General features: G+C 40.5%; 1 protein-coding gene across 1 annotated transcript in view; it reads right to left on the reverse strand.

The window, feature by feature from the left end:
- UBR1 (ubiquitin protein ligase E3 component n-recognin 1) overlaps positions 1-21217 on the reverse strand; it is a 103931-nt gene that overhangs the window by 56341 nt on the left and 26373 nt on the right. Inside the window, exons 4-12 of the mRNA XM_075193172.1 lie at positions 21070-21171; positions 20033-20163; positions 14147-14288; positions 12055-12117; positions 9323-9446; positions 5763-5876; positions 4282-4370; positions 3184-3282; positions 941-1098 (exon numbers count right to left, since the gene is read on the reverse strand). Of these exons, the coding sequence (XP_075049273.1) occupies positions 941-1098; positions 3184-3282; positions 4282-4370; positions 5763-5876; positions 9323-9446; positions 12055-12117; positions 14147-14288; positions 20033-20163; positions 21070-21171 (1022 nt within the window). The remainder of the gene's footprint in view (positions 1-940; positions 1099-3183; positions 3283-4281; positions 4371-5762; positions 5877-9322; positions 9447-12054; positions 12118-14146; positions 14289-20032; positions 20164-21069; positions 21172-21217) is intronic.

Consider the following 21217-nt stretch of genomic DNA (forward strand, 5'->3'; position numbering starts at 1 on the left):
GGTGATTTCTACTGCCTCCTTGTTGGCAACAGCTGCCGAACATGGAAACAAGTGTCTGAATCTCTCAGACCCCTGCATAACACTGGCGCTAGGTGTCTACACGGACGTTCCAGAGACACTATGCGTTGAACTGAATCTCCCCCAGTAAGTTCAACGGTCATTGCTGTTGCTATCTCTTTTCCTTCTTTGGCGATTTCTACTGCCTCCTTGTTGGCAGCAGATGCCGAACATGGGAACAAGTGTCCTGAATCTCTCAGGCTATACATGCAAGAGTGCCTTGCAGCCTGAAATCAAAAGCCTTCTCTAGAACCAGAAGAGGAAGGAGGTTCAGTTAATATAAATGGTGAATGACAACTACGGTTAGGAGCAGCTGACTGTCTTAAGATTTCTACAGTGACTGGTTCATTTTTTAGGTCTCCAACTTGCATCGACTGTCCTCCTTACAACCGTTCCACATAACTGGAAGCTGCACAGAAATGTCTTCCACCAATGGCTCCTTTATTATTGGCAGCTCACAACGCTGCTGTCTTACAATAGTTGCATTGTATGTAATTTGTATGCTTCATGATCACCTTAATATAGAGTCCTGCGCAATATGGCTAATAAAAACAATACCAGTACATTATAAAGCTAAGAAGAGCAACTTTCACTAACCCTTTTTGGGGAGGCAAAAGCTGGCAAAACATTACATTGTTTTTTGTATAATTGTACAAATTCCAGACATAATCCAGCACATGATCTCAGCACAACAGTTCTAAAAAGTAAACAAATACTGTACAGCCTGCTCACAACTCTAGTAACATTTTGTGCAATTCAATTTACTTGAGCAAGATTGAAGCATTTAAAAACATACTTATTGCTGCCCAAGCAACCTATACTTTTCTACTGTCAACATCATCATCATAAGCATTGTAAGTACAACATTGGTATATACACCTACTTGAGGTCAAAGATTATTGCGTATACTCTGCAGAATCTGTCCTGGCTGTATCCCTGAAAGTTAAACTTGTTTTCTGGATCTAAATATTCGGGTAGGACTTCCAAAAGCGTCTCAGCGATTACTCTGATTACACTTTGTTCTTCAATGAGCAGCCGAGCCTGCAGGAAAAGACTGTTATTCATGGATGGCTAGCATAGCACAGTTGAAACTCATAGTGTGCTAAAGTCATTATAATATAATTGTAATACTGCTTTATTGAATACACTAATGCCTTTGCTGATGTGATGGCTGAAAGTGAGAAACGCTTAAAAGCACTCTAACCTCAATGACATCGTACCTCACCCAATTATATGTTATGCTAGCCTCCTAACAATGGGCCACACCCCCAACCCATTGTATTGTAAAGGGACTATCTCACAAGAATATATTCACAGAAGGATTTTGGAATGAGATAATGGAATTGTAGGACAGGCACAATTTAGTGAATTAGGCTATAGAAACTAGATGAAAGCCTTCCTGTTTAATATATTTGTGCATCAAGCTCTTACCATCTATAATAGGGTGACCCTTTGTGCCTTTTAATTAATTTCTTGTTAAAGGTGTGAGTGTGTGATCTGGCATGTTGTTCAAAATAACAAACTAAACAAGATAATATCAATCTAATACAAATAGATTCTTAAGAATTGTACGAAATGTTGAAATCCACAAGGATGCAGCCATAAAAGAGAGGATGATAATTTTGATTTCTGATGCTAGAGAACTCATTAAATATGTGTTCCACAAGAAAAACAAATCAGACGGTACTTGATGAGAAGGGAATCATCATCTCCGTGGCCATCCCTGTGATACATTTAAGAGACAGTACAAGTCTGCAAGCCCTGGGCAGGTGTTCTCCGTACATTTTGCTGTATGGGCGCAGGCTACATCGAGGTGCAGTATCACGCCTATTCGCCACCTCTATATACAGCTTAGAGAATTGTCCAAGCTGTGTATAGAGGTGGAAGGATCATCATCATTTATATATATATATATATAGCGGCACTATATCCGCAGCGATGTACAGAGAATATTTGTCACTCCCATCAGTCCTTGCCCCATTGGAGCTTACAGTCTAAATTTCCTAACACACGCAGACAGACAGAAACACAGACTAGGGTCAATTTATTAGCAGCCAATTAACCTACTAGTGTTTTTGGAGTGTGGGAGAAAACCGGAGCACCCAGAAGAAACCCACGCAAACACGGGCAGAACATACAAACTCCACAGAGATAACGCCATGTGCTGAGAGGCAGAAATGCTAACCACTAAGCCACCGTGCTGCCCAAGATGAGGAATCGTAGTCCACAGTGCACATAGCTTCCACACAACCAGAGTTTAAATGGGGAGTACTATTATTTTACTATGTACCGCCAGTACATAGTTCATTTAAGTGTGCAGAGACCCTCTGAAGTTGTTAGACGATATCAAGCATATCAAGAATATGAATTTGCAGGAAGGACAGAGGCTGGCAAACAAAACTGGCTTGTTACCATAACCAAGGTCAGAAATAACTAGACAGAACGAATAAAACCTTCCTCATATATACTTATGTATAAATAGAGAAAATAATTATTGTAGTAAAAAGCTCCTGTGAACAATGAACACTTCAACCTTCGACAATAAAACCAAGAATCTAATGGACTCTCAAGAGGATCTGACATGTTTAAGGAAAACTCCATTTCACATTGTGACTTGAGCACTATGTATATTTTCAAAAGAACCAAATCCCCCCTTCCTTAGGGGGCTTTCTCAAGCAGCTGATTAATAGGGAGCGAGCACAAGACATTCAGCGATTGCATAAAGTGCATGCACATATCTTAGCTCTTTCACAGGCATAGGGCACACAAGTTGACTTTGTTCTTTCAGGACACACACTGTATAACATTGACTTTATCTTAAACATGACAGATCATATTTAAAAATGCTGTCACTCCCTTCAAACCCCAAGCTGAATGATATTATGTTATTGCAACACTAATAAAAAGTACTTATAGATAATATAAAAATAATAATAATATCATTTTTTTTTACTGTTCTCCTTTTTTGGGAGCTAGTGACAGGTTTCATAGATCCTCTTATTTTGTATGTCTGTAACTGCACTGTTCATCTATTATAACATAACAGCATGCAGCGTCTTACAGTGGGGTACCAGGCAGCTACATGGCTAAGTACTAAGTGAGTTACTACAATTTGCTCCTACATACCAGGGTGGGAACAGTGAAGACCTGAACTGAAATCGCAGTCACAGAGATGTTCCTGTCTCGTTCGTCATCCATGTATTGTTTTTGAACCTGCTTGTAACACTGAAAACACAACAGTAACAGTATCTAGCTGTCTTTGCCATTGCATTGATATACTGTACGTAACAGCTACATTCATCATAATAAGATATACATCTCAATGCACAATTATTCCTGGTCTTGGGGTGAGCAGTGTTTATGGAGTCCCCTGCACTACCTGGAACAGGTAGATTGAAATGCACATGTAGCAGGAGACAGCTATATTCTATGCCAACAGCAAACTCTATGTAAAATAATTATGTACTCTAAGAGCTAAGCTAGTATCTAAAAAGGCTTGATGGGAAGAGAGAGTAAAGGTAAACACACACACACAAATTATATTGATTTTAATAGAAATACCTTCTCTCAAACAATCTCATCATTAAACAATTTGTATACACGCACACAACTATATAAACCTGACAGACTTAATTATGACAGCTCAATCCAGCCACACACCTAGCAATGCAACTGTTTTTAAGTATTGATAGATCATGTTTCTGAACTATCTTTTTGATTGATGAAGATCTCTCATGTGCCATACATTGTATTGTAAAGATCTCAGTGAGCAGGGTTGCATCATGAGAAAAGAAAAACTCAATGAAGGCTTGTTTATGAACATGCAAAAATGACTGGGCCTACTCTTGCACAAATGCACAGTTTCTACATGTAATGGTGTAGATTTGTGGCTATATGATGGGAGGGGTTGGGTGGATTGGAGACTTTTCATTCTGACTGTACTTTTACACACATAAGGGACAAGATTATTTAAATTAGATGAAGGTAGTAATGGGAGATGTAGAAGGCACATTTATGGGGGCATTCCATGTTCTGCAAGGAAGAACACAGCCTTTTCCTCATGCAATCATCATCATACGCACATCACCATCGTACTCCGACAATAGTCACTATTATCACACATCGCAAATTGTCATCATCATGCACAGCAAGTCGTGCTCTATGCATACATTAATCAGACGAGGATCATTCTGTATGCATCAATGGATTGTATAGCTAACTTACCTTCACAAACTCAATAGCAAATAATTTCTTATACTCCATCTCCATGAAGAAACTGCTGAAGATCAGATCATGAAGCATGCTCCTGAAACCTGCAATCAACGTTTTTGTCTGAATGATTGTTGTTAGTGTCTAGAAACATCAATATAACACAACATTGATGAAGTAGACTAAAAAAACAAGTGCAATATATTATATATATTTCAACTTCACTACTTTGTGGCAGTATACTACATACATCCCAGACCACTTACACCACTGCTACTTATGTATGTCAATATACATGAAAACAGAGTGTATGAACAGAATAACAGAATAATTTAAAAGGAAATGTTGCAAAACCATAAAGAACTCTCACATAGTGATACATCTATAAAGCACTGCACATATCATAAAAATGTTGCAGACTGGCTTGGGCACGTATTCTCTACTATGTCCTCATTGCTGGATATGTTACTCAACAGACACTCATTCTTTAATATGTTGTGACAGTTAGTTTTGGATGAAGCTAATATATTAGTAAGTAACATATAAGAATAGATTTATTTTGACTTGATGTGCTATTTTTTGATCTGTGCGTGTGAGCTGAACGGAAAAGGATGTGAGCAGCACTGGAAGAGTTAATTTGAAGAACGGATGTTCCTAATCAGTAGTGGACAAAGACTAAGTTTCTTAAACTCAAAGGACCAAGAAATGCCCATATTCTATCTCAGCTAACTGTAGTATGCCATGCAAACTGTAACACAGCCTACTGTTCAGTTTATAAAAGAGGCAATATTTGAGGATTGAAATTTCAATTTGATATTATCACAGTGCAAGCTTTGATTTTTATAAATAAACAATTATACTTTTATCTTTAAGTTAATTTGCTGTAGAAACTCAATTATTACTTTAACAATGTTGAACATACATGACTGCAGTACCACTTTTAATGCTATTAATATACTACGTTCATCTTTTTTATTTTACTGCATTGAGGTTTCAGTAGTTGTAACAATGCTAATGTCATTTTATCACTATCCATTACATAAATCTATTGCAATTTCCGGAATGATTTCTAACATGACCAACTATATGTGTCTCCAATGTGAGATGAAACATACACTGAATACAGTGAGCATATACAAAATGTATTAACATTTGCCACAAACAAAAGTTGAATTAATCATTATTTTAAAGTAATAGTCAGAAACACTACTAGCTATTGAACTGCCTCCTCCCTGTCCGTTTCTGGTAGCCACTTCCCAGGCCGAGGACATTTAATAAAAATGAGAGCTAAAAGATTAAGAACACATTTTGGTATTATAAAAGAAAGATGGCCTCTGCCGTTGTAGCCTTAGAAGGGAATTAGGTCAACTACTAAAATTTCTATTCCACAGTAGCCAATAATATTCTTATTTAATGTTTTCAAGACACCGATAGGATTTTACGTGTGAGCAAACTCTACTCAAACATGAGCAGAGTTGATGTTCACAGGCACATACCTTTATGAAGTTTGGCATCACACAGGATTAACAAACTGACATAGCACAACTCGTTTGAAGAGGGCGTTGTGTATGGCTTCAGGCAAACTTGACAGAAGATCTGCCGGAAGTCACCTGAAAAAAAACAGAAAAATGCAAATTTAAATGGTAAATTTCAACATGAAAAACACATTATAATAATTCAAGATTAATAACAACAATTTAATCAATTTGAAGTACAACTTTCACCTACGTACAGTAGAGGCAGACATTTTGTGAACTGAACCAATTTGAATGCAGACTTTTCATTTACTAGGAACCAGCTCAAAAGATAAACCATTAGCGTCTCTCTGGCGCAGAAAGATATGGTATGAAAATCATAAGGGTACCTCTCATTTAAAGTGTACAAGGTCAATTGTTGTTTAGGGTTAGTGGTCATTAAAGACATTTGCACACATGCATGGGCTGTTCACAGACAGAAATAAGGAGGGACTGACTGGTCTTAGGGGACGATTCCCTCTGCTGCATACTTTGTCTCTAAACTGCCTATAGTGTGAGAAACACACTAACCTGGAAATCTCATAGTTCAACCAAGCTTTCGCTAGGGTGTTCAATTAGATTACCAAGGGAGGGATATAAACTTCAAATATCTACTATGTCTGGTGGAATGTCGAGACATGTTAGGAAGTCCTTTTTCCATATATATTTAAAATTTATTTTGCAATAAAGTTAGGGATGATTGGGGAATATTTATTGGAAGGGCTTCAGACTTGGTAGCAATAAGTTTATACAGAGAAGCCTTGCTAGATTAATCCAATAAAGAATGTCAAGCAAACGCTTCCAGATCAGTAACAAACAAATCATCATCTGCAAACAGACCTAAATTATAATACAGACCCTAAAAGGTTAACACCCATAAAGTTGGGAGAAGAGAGAATTTTCTCAGTTAAAGGTTCAATTGCCAGAATGAAAATTAGAGGGAAAAGTGGACACGCTTGCCTAGTTCCATTCGTTATCTTGAACATATTTGATAGAAAGCCATTGCTAAAGACTCTCGTAGATGGATATAAGACTAGAATAGAGTGCAGAATTTCCTGTTTGATAGCGTCACTTGCATATATGGCCAGTGTAGCCTATCAAAGGCTTTTCCTGCATACAGCGAGAACAAAACAAACTCTGTTTTTCAGCTCAAGACAATTTCCACTATATTAAGTACCCTACAGGTGTTATCGGATGCCTGCCTATTCATGACAAAGCCTACCTGGATGCACCAGAGGTGGAATAAGGGGGCTAATACAGTTGGCTATCAATTTGGAAAATATCTTCATATGCATATTTAACAAATCAATGGACCTGTCATTTTTGAAGTCTGCAGGATCTTTCCCAGGTTTCAGAATGGTTACTACTTGGGCCTATAGTATTTCCATGGGGAGGGAACCATTATTTGTAACTGCACTAAATAGTCTCGTCAGAGTGGGGGTCAATTCCTCACGGAAAGTAATATAGAAGTTGTTAATAAATCTGTCTTTTCTAGGGGGTTTATCCTTAGGAAGGTTTTTAATGACATTCTTTCACATGTGGGTATCACTGGGGGTATTAAGAGTATCTAGAACTTTTTTGTCTAATTTAGGGAGTTTTAAATCCTGAAGGAAAGTTTGAATGGACTCTTCTGAAGGCTAGGGAATGTGGTTACAGTCTTTCAGATTGTACAATTGAGCATAGTAGTCTGCAAACTGGTTAGCTATTTCATCTGGGTTGTTAATTTTGACACCCTTTTTGCGATTGTATTTTTAATTCTAATAAGTGCCTGGTTTTTTTTTGTGGCGTAACCTAGCTAAGACCACCTGTTTATTGATTGTTTTGCTCCTTCAGTAGAAAAAGTTTTGCTATAAAATCCATTTCAGTGTTAATTCACTGGTTTTTATTTAGCATAGAACCTGCTTGAATAGCTATACCCTTAATAACTGCTTTTAGAGCACACCAGAATGTGCACTCTAGAGGAACGTGCACTCTAAATGAATGTGTCTTCGGATTTGCTTGCTAAAATAATGCCAAATCATCTGATAGTGCTGTTTAAACTTCACGAGAGTTATATTAGTTTGTTGTATATCCCAAAACCAAAGCAGAGGTGCATGGTCCGACCATGTAGTCAGAAGAATTTTTCTATGTTTATATTGTTGAATTGTCCAATTACTGTAAGAATTAGATCTATATGCAAATAAGTGTGATGCACATACTAAAAGTGAGTGTAGATTAATTCATGGAGTGCACTTACTCAGCACATGTTGGGGTAGGGTTTGGTATGTGTGTGTGTGTGGGTTATAAATTTTAGGATCCGGTACTAAGTTAAAGTCTCCCATAATGATTAACTGAACAACTTGTAGTAGGCCGATAAAGGTAGGTGGTGGTATAAGAAAATTCCAGAGAAGCATGTGAACTTGTCCCGCAAAGGTTGGGAATGGGGAGAAAGGGAAGAAGAGGAGGGATGGATAGGACGGAGGGTGAAACTAAACTAGTCCAGAACATCGGGTATAGTATTTACCCTAAGGGAAAAAATGCGGCAAAATAGGTATCAGGTGGGGGACGGCTCATGCTGCCACTACCCAGACACTGTGATGTGAATTATAGCATAATAGGACACCATTGTCTAAAATAACCATCTGCAATAGAAAGCCTTTTAAAGTGAATTACCCAGCCTTGTGTTCAAACTTACATAACTAGGAACCATTAAACAAAAACTTAGAACAAGCGATACAACTTGAAGCCTGAAATGAGTTCCAATGATGAGATAATATACATAGAACTATCATAATAGACAAACAGTTTGACAGGGAAGGCTCAGCGGTACGAGATATCTTATACTCTCAGGGCAGAGGCGATGGGTTGAAATTCCTGCTGTTTAGTCAAAGTAGTGGCAGAGAAATCATGGAACATTTGCAGACTCCCCAGTACATCAGTGTTCTCTTCCATTCTTGCAGCTTTCAACAATTGTTCCTTGACATAGGAAAAATGAATCCTAGGGAGGGTATCTCTAGGATAAGTCCCTGTTACAGATTTAGGCTTAGGAAAGCAATATTCTCATTCTTAATTAAACCACACCAACTAATAACCATAGCCACGCCCATTACTTGACATCAAGCTTACAGCAATGCAATTTACACACAGCAATATGCTCACCTTGATGGCTAGCATAGCCCTGGCACAATGTTTTCAGAAATACACCATTGAGCTATTCTCTGAAACAGCGCACTCGGTGCGTGAGGCTTAGAAGATATCTAGGGGAACATTTAGAACACGTGGTGCACAACACAGCACTATAAACCTTAGCAACTAATCTGATTGTGATTGTCATTATTATAGCTCAGGTTGGAAAACAGAAGTAAACCTGACTGGTTGTGATGGGTTACAGAACATTTTTCCTACTAGAGCACAATAAAGGGAAACTACCTAAAATATATACCTTAGCAGAGTACAGTGTAATATGGAATATGGAAAACAGAGGTAAACTATACTACAACCACACGATGGGCAACATAGCTCTACATGAGAAATCGTACAGATATAAAAATAATAATGCTTACTTGAGTAGGCCAAGAGTTTGTTCAACCAGATCCCAAGACTGCAAGCAAAGGCCTGATGTGCCATAACCAGAGAATGCAGTACTTCTACATGCAGAGGCCGCAGAGAGACGTTCTCCGAATACGTCTGACAGTGGAAACAAGTGATAAAAGTAATGTGGAAAATATACATCTACGCCACATAAAACCACTAAGACATTGATTAAATATTTGTATAATAAAACTGTGAGATAAAGAGACACCTTATTTTTTTATTCCTATTTAAACAACAGCCATCTGTTATTTTAAAGTATTCCATTGCCTGTTGAATCCCTGGCATTTTAAGCTATTGGCAATAGGGAGGGATGGTCAGGAAAGATAAGAGGTGCCTCTGTTGATAATACCTCTGCTATACCACTCTGTAATAATGGACACTGTTGGTACACAGTTTCTGTTCGGGAATGCTGTCTCCTAATTGCTTTAAAGTTCCTGATTGTAGCTTTAAGTGGTAATTATTCACGTGGAATTTTTCACTGAAGTGTCCTATACTATGAGCTCTGATTAATCTTTTATAGATATCATATTACTCTAGTTGTCCACTGTTAATACTGATCATTTTACTTATAATCTATCTAAAGCGGATTATTGGATACGCTTTTTAAATTTGTTGTTTCATGTTTTATAGAAAAATAAACATTGATTTTCAAGATAATTGGATCTCCTCAATAAGGTTATAGTCAGAATTGTAATCAATTTTATTACTGAAGAGATCCTTTATTAACCAGTGTACATTTGTCAAATTTTCACAATGGTCATTGGTTATTGGTGTTGGCAATTCCCCTATTCGAACAGCAGCAGGAAGCATTTCTGGGTTTTAATTTTTAATTACAATAGCCAATAACAAAACATGTTAATGTATTTTGCAGCACGACATTTCACAAATTCCAAAAACTTTCATTTTCAATATCAAAAAACCCAAACCATCCACCAGATGGGACTATTAAAATCAGTATTACACAATTACATACACACAACTCAAATCAGAATTTCTTTTGTTTCTTAATGAGTTCAGGAACTTACTATTAATTATATTTAATATAATTATTATTATAAGGTCTTGAATCATACAACAATACTAACTGTTTTTTGTTTTTTTTTAAAACAACAGCTGCCTCTGCCAGCTCTCTAGAGAAAAAGAACTATAATTAAAAATTGCCTGCAAACAATCACACAAATAAATAATACGTATATAAATATTTTAAATTGAATTACTATGTAGAAGAATATGTTCAGATTTTCAATTAATAAAATAAGAAAGTTTATCTGACATAATATGTGGTTAGCTAGGTGCCAACTCCCGAGCTCCCCTCCACAACCCCATGGTAAGCAGTGTCCCCCAGACTGGATAAAAGAGAAAAGAACGTTTATCTGACATAATATGTGGTTAGCACTTCTGCCTCACAGCACTCTGGTCATGAGTTCAATTCCCAACCATGGCCTTATATGTGGGGAGTTTGTATGTTCTTCCCCTGTTTGTCTGGGTTACCTCTGGGTGCTCCGGTTTCCTCCCACAATCCAAAAACATACTAGTAAGTTAATTGGCTGCTATTAAATTGACCTTAGTCTCTCTCAGTGTGTGTGTGTATGATAGGGAATTTAGATTGTAAGCTCCAATGGGGCAGGGACAGATGCGAGTGCGATCTCTGTAGAGCACTGCGAAATTAGTGGCGCTAAAAAGAGATGATGATGATGTTGATAATAGGCGATTTGAATGTCATGGCTGCGAGCCAGAGAATGGTGTGCTGGGATGACGATCTCAGTAATGAGAGACACAGTACTAAGTAAAACTAAGATAGGGGTTATGTATTGGCTCAAAATACATACAATATCCTGATAACTGTAAATCTGTGGTTATGTTCTACTACAGTATGTGCAGACTATAAGAATGATTAACACCTCATGAATTATCACAATAAAATCTTGTTTTTTTTATTTCAGACCACTTCAAAAGCTATTTATTAGGTTATTTGTTTTAGCACTGCTAAGTTTTCTGTCATTCCTATTTTTACTAGTTTCCTATAGTCTATTAGCTAACAGAACTAACCTAATAACATGGACACTACATGTACAAAGGTGGGAGGAGACAGACTCAGCAGCTCCCATCATTGTGGTTATGATGGAATTAAAGATAAAAGTAACTGAAGAGGACTTTTTCAGGCAGATAAATGATTTAATATATTATTATTATTAATTTTTATTTATAGGGCGCCACTAGGTATCCATAGCGCCGTACAGGGACAAACAAAGTTACAATACAAAAGTGAGACAGCACGATACAGTAAACAAAATGCACAGTAACTCTGAGATCTCAAAGCACAGCTAGAGGGGCGGGGGAGGGGAGAGGGGAAGGTCCCGCATACGGCGGAGCCCAAGAGGGCACAGAAGGCAGGGAAACCCCCAGAGTGGAGAGGAGGGAGCAAGAGGGAACGGGGAGGAGGAGGGCAAGGTAGCTGGAGAGCAGAGTTAAAAGTGGTGAAGACAGGAGGAGAGATGACCCTGCTCAAAGGAGCGTACAATCTAAGGGGTGGGGTATATACTATCAATAACTCAATAATATATGATCAATAACTCAATAATTAATGGAATAAGTCAACTTTTATTAATTGATTGTTAAGCAATAAAGTAAATACCAACACAAACCGATTATATCAGAGAGCAATTTGACGCCAGTAACAATGGAGGTGTTGAGTTATTACCTTGAGTTTTTCTGAGGTTTCCTGGCATTCTTCTAAACTGCCTTGTTTAACAGTTGTGCGCCCCTGTTTTGGAAATAATGTTATATTTGTTATATGGTGAATGCTCTGCTCGGAGGAAACATAGTAAAAGAGAATATTATCAAGTAGTATAGTTTAGAAAATTAAAGCACATTTCTGTGCAGAAAAGGTGCTGTAACACCTAGATTAGATAATTTAGGCACACTGTAAAATCTGTTTTTCCTTGAAACACAAAATGTTAATTCACAGCAGGGCTGTTCAAGTTTTTATATATAGAAGACCAAGCTTGTTTTCCCTAAATGGTGGGGTATAAAAAAGAAAGGTGTATTATGGTAAAGTAAACAGCCTGTGTAGTATACAGTGAAACAGATATAATAAGTGTGTTTCCGTTGTGTCCCATGTGTAGCACAGCACAAAGATAAAAATAAAACTGTATATGTGGCATGGTGTCAAATGATATATTTATATATATATAGTGTGTGTTGCATGGTAGAGAGAATAAGTACATATTTAGCATGCATGTTATATCAAAAAAATAAACATTGTGCACTGCAGACCAACAGCAGCACTATAGCCCTCTGCCCATCGTCTACAGACCCGTGCCCAGCATAAGAGCCCCACATCCATCATTCACAACCCTTTATCCAATTAAACAGATCTGCTCCCAGGACAGCCACTATGCATATCTCAGTGCCCAATGTTACAGAGAGTCCCACAAACAGCCCTGTGCAAAAGATAACCACCTCATGCCCAACATACAGCGCCATATATTCACCATAACAGTACTGTCATGTACCTACTACATACAGCATTGTGCCCCCGATTATAGCCCCATGTCGACTGCAAAACTGTCTTGTAACATCTATCCAAAGCCCTGTGCTTACAATTAGATCCCCATGCTCACAAGACTTTCATCTACAGCACTATGCCCACCAACGCAGCCCCAAGTCCAATGCAGTAGTTTTTTTCCACATAAAGCCCTGTGCTCATTTCAGTACTGTTCTGTGTCATTTATACGTAGCCCAAAGCCCAGGTCAGTGACTCCGCTCGGCTTCACAGTGGGCGACGGCTGTATGTCATGCTGCGGTAAGGCAGCAGGTGAGGCCTTGCAGGTCAGGTTCAGCTATGTAGTGCCACAATGACAGAGATGATTTATAGTACAGTTAGAAAACTAGAAAATAGTAAGTGCTTGGAACAAACGTCCAGTAGAGGTACTTAAGGGAGGGGAGGGGGGAATCAAGAGATTTTAAAGCATTCCTCAAATAAAAGCTTATCTTTCCAGATAATCAACCATTAACCCATTTACTGCCAAAGGTCTGTGAAATATTTGCGCTACAAGTGACCAGGTAATACATCTCACTGGCATATAGAAAGATTTATACTTAAAAATGACAGTTGTGACTCTGCCCTTTGTGATTTCAAGACAAACAGGTAAAAAACTCCAAAACATAATCAACAACTTCTACATAGGGGTGCCAAATGTATGTACTGTATTGGAGTTTAATGCCACTTATGCGGGTGTTAATAAAATCTGTATTTAAGGTCGTTCTATATATAAATTTATATATGGATTAAATCAAATTGTTTTTACATCTCTAATAATGAATCATCTATTTCATAGTGTGTTTATATATTATTTAATGCAAGAACATGTGTATGATTGTAATTATATTTGTATAGATATCAGTGCAAAGAAATCACGTTATAATGTTTCATTAAACTATTCCATGGATGAATTGGGCTTTCGTAGTTGGGGACATTCCATGTTTGCATTTTTTACAACAAATGTTTACATGGGCCTAACAAATATGCACTGGGCGAATTGGTTCATGGTCTACTGTGTCATATTGGCTATAGTTGGCACTGTGTTAACCTAGTGGAAATTGCAGACAAGTGATATAGTAGCATCCACTGGCATAATTAAAGAACAAACACAATACGATAATAAAACTTAGTTACAGGACGTTATTTTAAGTTTAATGATGATCTGAAGTATATGCAAACAGCTATAATGTGAGTGCAGCATTATGAGCTGAAAATGTGACTAGTGGTAGCAGTATGCAACCTTACTGACCTCTCTCTCTGCTGCACTGGTTAGTGTCTGGGCCTCTTTCATGTCACAGCCCAGGGATCTTTGCAGACTGTAGATGAAGTGATCATTCGAGTGGTGTTCGTCGCTGTAGAGCACACAGTAATAATGGTTTAACTTCTCCGGGCTGCAGAAGAAGAAATGTGGTCGGTCAGAACAATTTAGTTGGTATATTCCAGTCATTTTAACCACAGTACAAAAAATATCAGTTTCAAGAAACACTTTGTAAGTAAGAGAATTTTTATACTATAGGATAAATCTTTTCCTAATTCCACCTGGGGAACACCGCTATCATGTGGTTGTACTAGGAGACTAAGAGTTGGCACTTAAATAGTTAACTGTGCAATGTAACGGTTGACAGAACTTCTCCTCTCTGCAACCCTTGTAGCTCCTTAGCTCCTCAGTTTAATTGAAAACCCCCAAGGAAGGGGACCAGAAACAACATACAACCAGCAAACAGTAGAAGAGTGGAAAGGGAGAGAACGCACTGTCCCCCAGATGGAATCAGAGAAAAGGATTTCTCCCAAATATAAAAATCCTCTTTTCACTTTCATCCAATCTGGGGGACACTGCCACCATGTGGACGTTCTAAGGGGGGAAACGTTCTGTCAGCCCAGAACACAAAACCTTGTCAAAACTCACACCAGGAGATGCAAAAGCATTAAACGATAAAGATGGGCAAAGGGATGGACGGAGGATCAGGTGGAAGTACAGCTTATCTGTGCAGACCAAGAGGTCCCCCCAGAGCGATTGGAAACATGGCTACATGACCAGGCACTGGCCAATCTGAACTAACATAAGCATGACTGATGGTGGACGTAATTCACATGATGATGGTTTGTTTTGCAGCTGGCCAATCCGTCTTGTGAGCCTTGTACGCAACAAAAAGAGAAGTCGCCCGCCGCACAGCAGACATTCTATCCCTTGAAATCCGTAGAGCAGGGACAACATCCAATAGAGTCAAGGAGTCTGGACCAGAAGAGGCGGCCTCCTCCTAGAAACCCGGACACCCGATCTCCTGAAAAGCTGGAAACAACCTTGGGCTGGAAATAGGGAAGCATGCGCAACACAGCCCTGCAATCATGGAAGATCCAGTAAGGCGAAAATCAGGAAAGAGCACCAACTTGCAAAGCTCTCCTCACATAAGCGAAGGCGAGGGGAAAAACCACTTTCAGAGTCAGGAACCTGAGCAACACCGAGTCCAGTGGTTCAAAAGGAGAATTCAGAAGGACCCCAAGAACAAAGTTCAGGTCCCAAAGCACTGTGGGTGGAAAAAAAACAAAAAACAAAAACAGGGCCAACACCTGCACTTTCAAGGAGCTAAGCTGAAGGCCCGCATTTAACCGATCTTGTAAGAAAGCTAGGAACCGGGACAGCCGAAAGTCTGTTCTATGACAGGTCTGTCGCTCGCCCTACGGACCTAGTTCTGTCATACACTTTGATAATTGTTAGTGAATACCGGCTTTCGGGCCTTAAACATGGCATACCACCCGGGAAGACAAACCCCTGGACCACCAAAGACTAGCCTCAACAGCCATGTTGTTAAAACCAACTGAGGAAGGCAGCCGACACCCTGGATCCACCGCCATGTGCAGGACTACCAGGCCCAACAGGGCCAATAAGGGGCATCAGGATCACCAGAAGCACTCCTCGTTTGACCCAATGCAGAAATCTGAGGAAACATCGGGATGGGAGGGGGAAACAGGTACCCCAAGCGGAACTCCCACGGTATGGTAATGACATCCACCGCAGGCGCCAAGTGAGCCCTGGTTCTCGACCAGAACCTAACAGTCGTGTTGAAACCAATGGAACACATCTGGGGGCAAAGACTACTCCCCTTGGAGCACTGCGTGTCTGCTGAGGTAGTTGGCCTCCCAATTTTTTCACACCTAGGATAATTACCGCCAATAGTGCTGAAACAACAGCTCCGCCCAGGACAATATCCGGGCAGACTCTTCTGGTGCTCCGCCCAGGACAATATCCGGGCAGACTCTTCTGGCACTCCTGATGCCGCCCTGCTGATAGACATACCAATAGTCATGACGTTTCCTAACTGAAGGGGGAGGGGAGAACCCAGAAGAAGCGATTGGGCCTCCTGAAGCGCTAGCAGCATGGCTTGGAGCCCCGAAATGTTTATCTGGAGAGACCTGTCCAGAGCTGACCATCCGTTACGTGATCCTCCACTAACCACAAACGGAGATAGAGGCATCATGGGAGACAACTGGAGACTCTGAGAAGCAAGCCGGAGAATGGATCCTGACCATTTGGACAAGAGGTCTCACTGAATGTCCGGGAATGCAACCAACCGTACCGAAGTGTAACAAAGGTGTAGACCATGTGCCCAATCGGCCTCCTACAGGGGAATTGAAGGGCGACTCACTCCCAAAACCTGCCGCACCATGGCCTGAAGAAAGCGCACCTTGATGTCTAGAAGAAAGATCCTTTGCGCCCTGGTATGGAAGATAAGGCAGAGGAACACCCTCCGCTGACAGGAACCAATTCGGACTTATGGGAAGTCCAGGTACCAGAACCTCTATGGTCAGTGAGAGATGAAGTCTAAGGTACTATCAGAGTCCACCTTTATGAGAAAATCGTCCATATAGGGGACTATGCAGACTCCAAAGGAACACAACCCTATGGCCATGACTGTCATGATCCTTGTAAATACCCCTGGCGCCACGGAAAGGCTGAACGGACGAGTGAAGTGAAAATGGGGGTCCCCCACGACAAACCTGAGGAGGGACGGATTCCCCTCCTCAATAGAGACGTGGAGATAAGCATTGCAGATATTGATGAAGGCCAGGAAATTGTTGGATTCCAACCAGTTGATCACTGACCTCAGGGACTCCATGCGAAACCTGTCCACACAGAGATGAAGACTGAAGGCCCTTTGGTTGAGAATGGGGCGATGGGAGTAGCCCAGCATTGAAAACCAGAAAGAGCTTTGAGTAGTAACCTCAGTCCTGCTCTGACCTTGCAGATAACACCCGCGGAAAAAAGCGAAGCAAATCAACTGGAGCAACAATGATCATTTCCACTTTGACACGCATAAACAAGGTGGAAAAGAAACGGTGAGGGGTCCGACCTTGAAGATCGTTGCATGATTCCATGATCCACCGATCTTGAGAGGAAGCCACCTATTGATCCTGGAACAACAGTATACGTCTTCCCATCTCCTGAGGTTACAAAGTGGGGCCTTGTGGTTTGGGTGCATTAACTAGGAAGAAGGTGCTTGTCGGCCAGGTCCAGATCAAAAAAGCAGAGTCTTTATAAGGAAAGGACTCCAAGGACTACTTTGACTTCACATCAGCATCCCAAAAAGTCAACCACACTGAGTCCTCCAAGCAGCAACGGTTCGATGCGGAGACGGAGGAAGAAACTGGAGGCTGCATTTTGCGCTGCCTCATAGAGATACCCTGAGGTTTCCTTCAGATGTAGCGCCAGGAGAAGCAAGCCAGATTCCTAGAGACCCTCTCAAGCTGGTCTGACCAGGTCTCCATGGCTCTAGGTATCCAAGTGAAAGATAGCATGTGCCTAAGTGAAGTGCCCCCCGCCACGTAAAGGGACTTCAAGAAGCTCTCTACCCCATGGTACCTTAAATCTAGGCGAGCAAGGAACAGGGAGAGTGGTATGGTGAATCAACCACGTGACTGGTGTATCCACTTTTGGCACCTGTTCACATCGGGGCTTCGCAGCCACCTGTAAAGGATAGAAGCTAGGTAAAAGGCGTAGTTTCACCAATTTAATATTCATCTGTTTTCACAGCTAGCTTGATGATATGGTGAAGCAGCAGTATCTCTGGTGCAGGTCGACGTAGGAGTGACCCTCCAGCGCCTGCAGCAAGTTCAAGAGTCTCAGACTGGCGCCTAAGGATGTACCAATTCACCGGGGGAGGGGAGGCAGCCCTGCATGGTATGGTATTCTCCACTACAGCGGTCCTGCAGCTCCTTCCTATTCTGTGCATCATGGCCGTTTGTGGCCTTAAGCAGAAAAGCCTGCGCAAACGTCCACTCTATCCATCAGCTCCATTAGCTGTATGACAGGCCATGTCCCCCCATGCTCCGATGAGTGGGGGACATAGTACTGTCCAGGGAGATGGCGGTCAACAAATTGACCTCACAGCGCTCTATGCTCCTAACGGCAGCATCGGTCACAGATATGCAAATTTGACATATTGGCGGAAGCCTCCAGCTCTCGCCTGTCACACTGCACAAGTCTGCTAGTGGAAAAAACTTTTCCCGCAATAGAGTGTGCCGGTCTATATGAGTGTGTTGCAAAGCACCAATAGACTTGTTAAGAAATAATACAGCAACATAAAATTATTAACAAATAAAGACAGATGCAGAGCCCAAACTAAGCCCAACTCCTTGGGCACCTACAAAAACACTGAGGAGCTACAGGGGTTGCAGAGGGGAGGAGTTCTGTCAACAGTCACTTTGAACAGTTCGTTAACTATTTAAGTGACAACTCCTAGTCCCCTTATTCAACCCCATAACCCCACGGTAGCAGTGTACCCCAGATTGGATGAAAGAGAAAGATAGATACCTCCTGGTGGCCTTGGTCAGCCAAATGTCATTTTTGTTGGGAAAAACTTGGCAAAAGTGTCCAATACAGTGAAACAGTGCGGAGAGTTATGATTGTGAAGGATGGAGGCTCTGCTCATAGGTCACCGGCTGCTCACCGTGCTCTACCACAGTGTTCTTGTCAACTACACGGCACAGGCACATTTGTAGGTTGACCAATATTCCTGGGAATGTAACCCATCAATTCACCAGATACATTAAGGTGGCTCAAAAAATGGCTGCCTCAGCTATGAAAAAGGGTTGATAACCACTGTCCTGTTGCAGGCAGGTACATATACATAAACAGAGAAGCCACATCTGTTTGTATTTTCTTGTTTCAACCCTGGACTCCTGATATCTAGTTATTACTACAAGCACAATCACAGAAAAAATAGTCATTGGACAAGACAATTTGACAGGGTCCAAGTTAGGAAAGCTTAGAGAGCAATGGCTATTAATGAGAATAAACCATGCTTTCATAACTGCAGCCATGCAGATAGTAACTGTAACAGCTCCCTGATGTTTATCTGTATTTAATTTATGTTATGACAGTGCTCTACACAAACCAGTACATTTTGTTACAGATATTCAACCATCCCTTGACACCTAACTTTAAAGCTGGGTACACAATGACGTACACTCCCTAAAAATCACAATCATTGATGGAATGATGTCAGGCAAATGTGGAAGTGTGTATGCACTCACGACCAGCAGTGTAGGCAGATCTCCACCGAGTTTCCAGAGTCACGATCTATACAGCAGATGGTTATGACAAATGAAAAGCTCAGATCTGAAGGTAAATTCTGTGTATGTGTACGCATGAATCGGTATGGTCATTGGGAATTTCAATCTTTGGTAAAGTTGTTACACAAATCACCTCTGGATTAATTTTCTTCTAGTGTGTACCCACTCTTAGTCAAGCACCAGACTCTACCCATCCTCCAGGAACTGCCAGGATTATTGCCAGGATTATTGCCCACTATATGAATGTGGTGTGGACTCTCCTTTCTATACAGTACAATATGGAGGTAAAGAACGTACTGCAACAGGAAATATCTGGTATATGCATGCCTAAAAGCAGCACGACTGTGCCTGGGACAATTATGTATTTGTATATTATGTTGTACTAGAAACAATATTTTGTAAAGGGGGGACAGGTGGGGGGAGAATAATTGCACAAATTAACTCAAGGTTAAGTACTATGAAATATAACAGAAAACTGGCGTATTACATAAAAATGTATATTGTGAAATACAAACTGAATGAGAGAAAATGCACAATGCAATTATTAATCACAACGGTATAATACCCAGTATTCAGATATGCTGGCAGACACTTCGGCTCCTCCCAGATCAGCATGTCCATGATGTACTGTATGACAACAGGGAACACTTTCCGAGTCTGGGACAAGAGCTCTTCAGTTAGTCGAAATCCGGTATCCTGAAAGACACAGGGAACCTGTTACTTTATGCAAGCTGTGCAATGTGTATCTGACACTAGTTAGGATCATAAGCAGCTGTGAAACAGAGAAATGACTTATATTACAGATGGAGGCGAATGTGTAGAAAGTGTTCGCATTTATATTCAAAACAGATTCTGCTCCAACTGGGACTGTTTGGCATCCACTAAGTTACACGGAGGCTGGCTACAAGAAGCCCAAGAGCCCTCCACTATAAATAAAGCAGAAAAGTACCTTTTATTTTTTTAATCATCAATGGTATTTATTAAAGGTCTAAAATACATTGTCTTAAGTACATAACAATAAAAGTGTATTAAAGAGGACTGTGGATGGTGCATGGTGGATGCTTAATCGGGAGCCAGGGGTGAAGCAACTGGGGCAAGGGTGAGGGAGCTAGGAGTACAAATTACATCAGTAGTTGTTTGACAAATAGTATTAATCTACAGAACAAAAGAATGAAAGAATACAAATCTCACAAAGATATTGTAAGCAGAGACATTCATCCTCACTTGTCCCTATTGGGATCTAGACCCACTGGTTTACTAGGATAGATACAGTCAGAGAAGCAGGGGCATAAATGTATTATGCAGACAGCATGTCCTGGTTGTGTTAGATCTCATTAGTGCAAGACAGTTGTAAAAGGCTTTTGCCGTGTAGGGTTTGGAGAGTATCTGAACAGTATACTGTTCTGTTCTGCTAGCACTGTGTATATAACATACAGCAGTAAAATGGACCCGACATGACATTAAACACCAACCTGAATGGGTTTTATTATCCTAGTTGATTACACTAAGAATTTCAAGTGACTGTTATAAAATGTGTCCAATATGTGCATATTTATGCATGATACAATAATGTTTGAAGTGACAGCATAATGGATGTGTTACCTGATCTGCAGCCCCCGGTTCGTGGATCTTGCAGTAGGGGCCACTTTTCCAGGCTTCTGTATCACCACAATCACAGAAACCCCCTCCCATTGAGGAATGCATCTGTAAGGTTACATACATACCATGTTAAATGCAATGATAAAGGATC

The sequence above is a fragment of the Mixophyes fleayi genome, chromosome 12 (assembly GCF_038048845.1).
Source record: "Mixophyes fleayi isolate aMixFle1 chromosome 12, aMixFle1.hap1, whole genome shotgun sequence".
NCBI lineage: Eukaryota > Metazoa > Chordata > Amphibia > Anura > Limnodynastidae > Mixophyes > Mixophyes fleayi.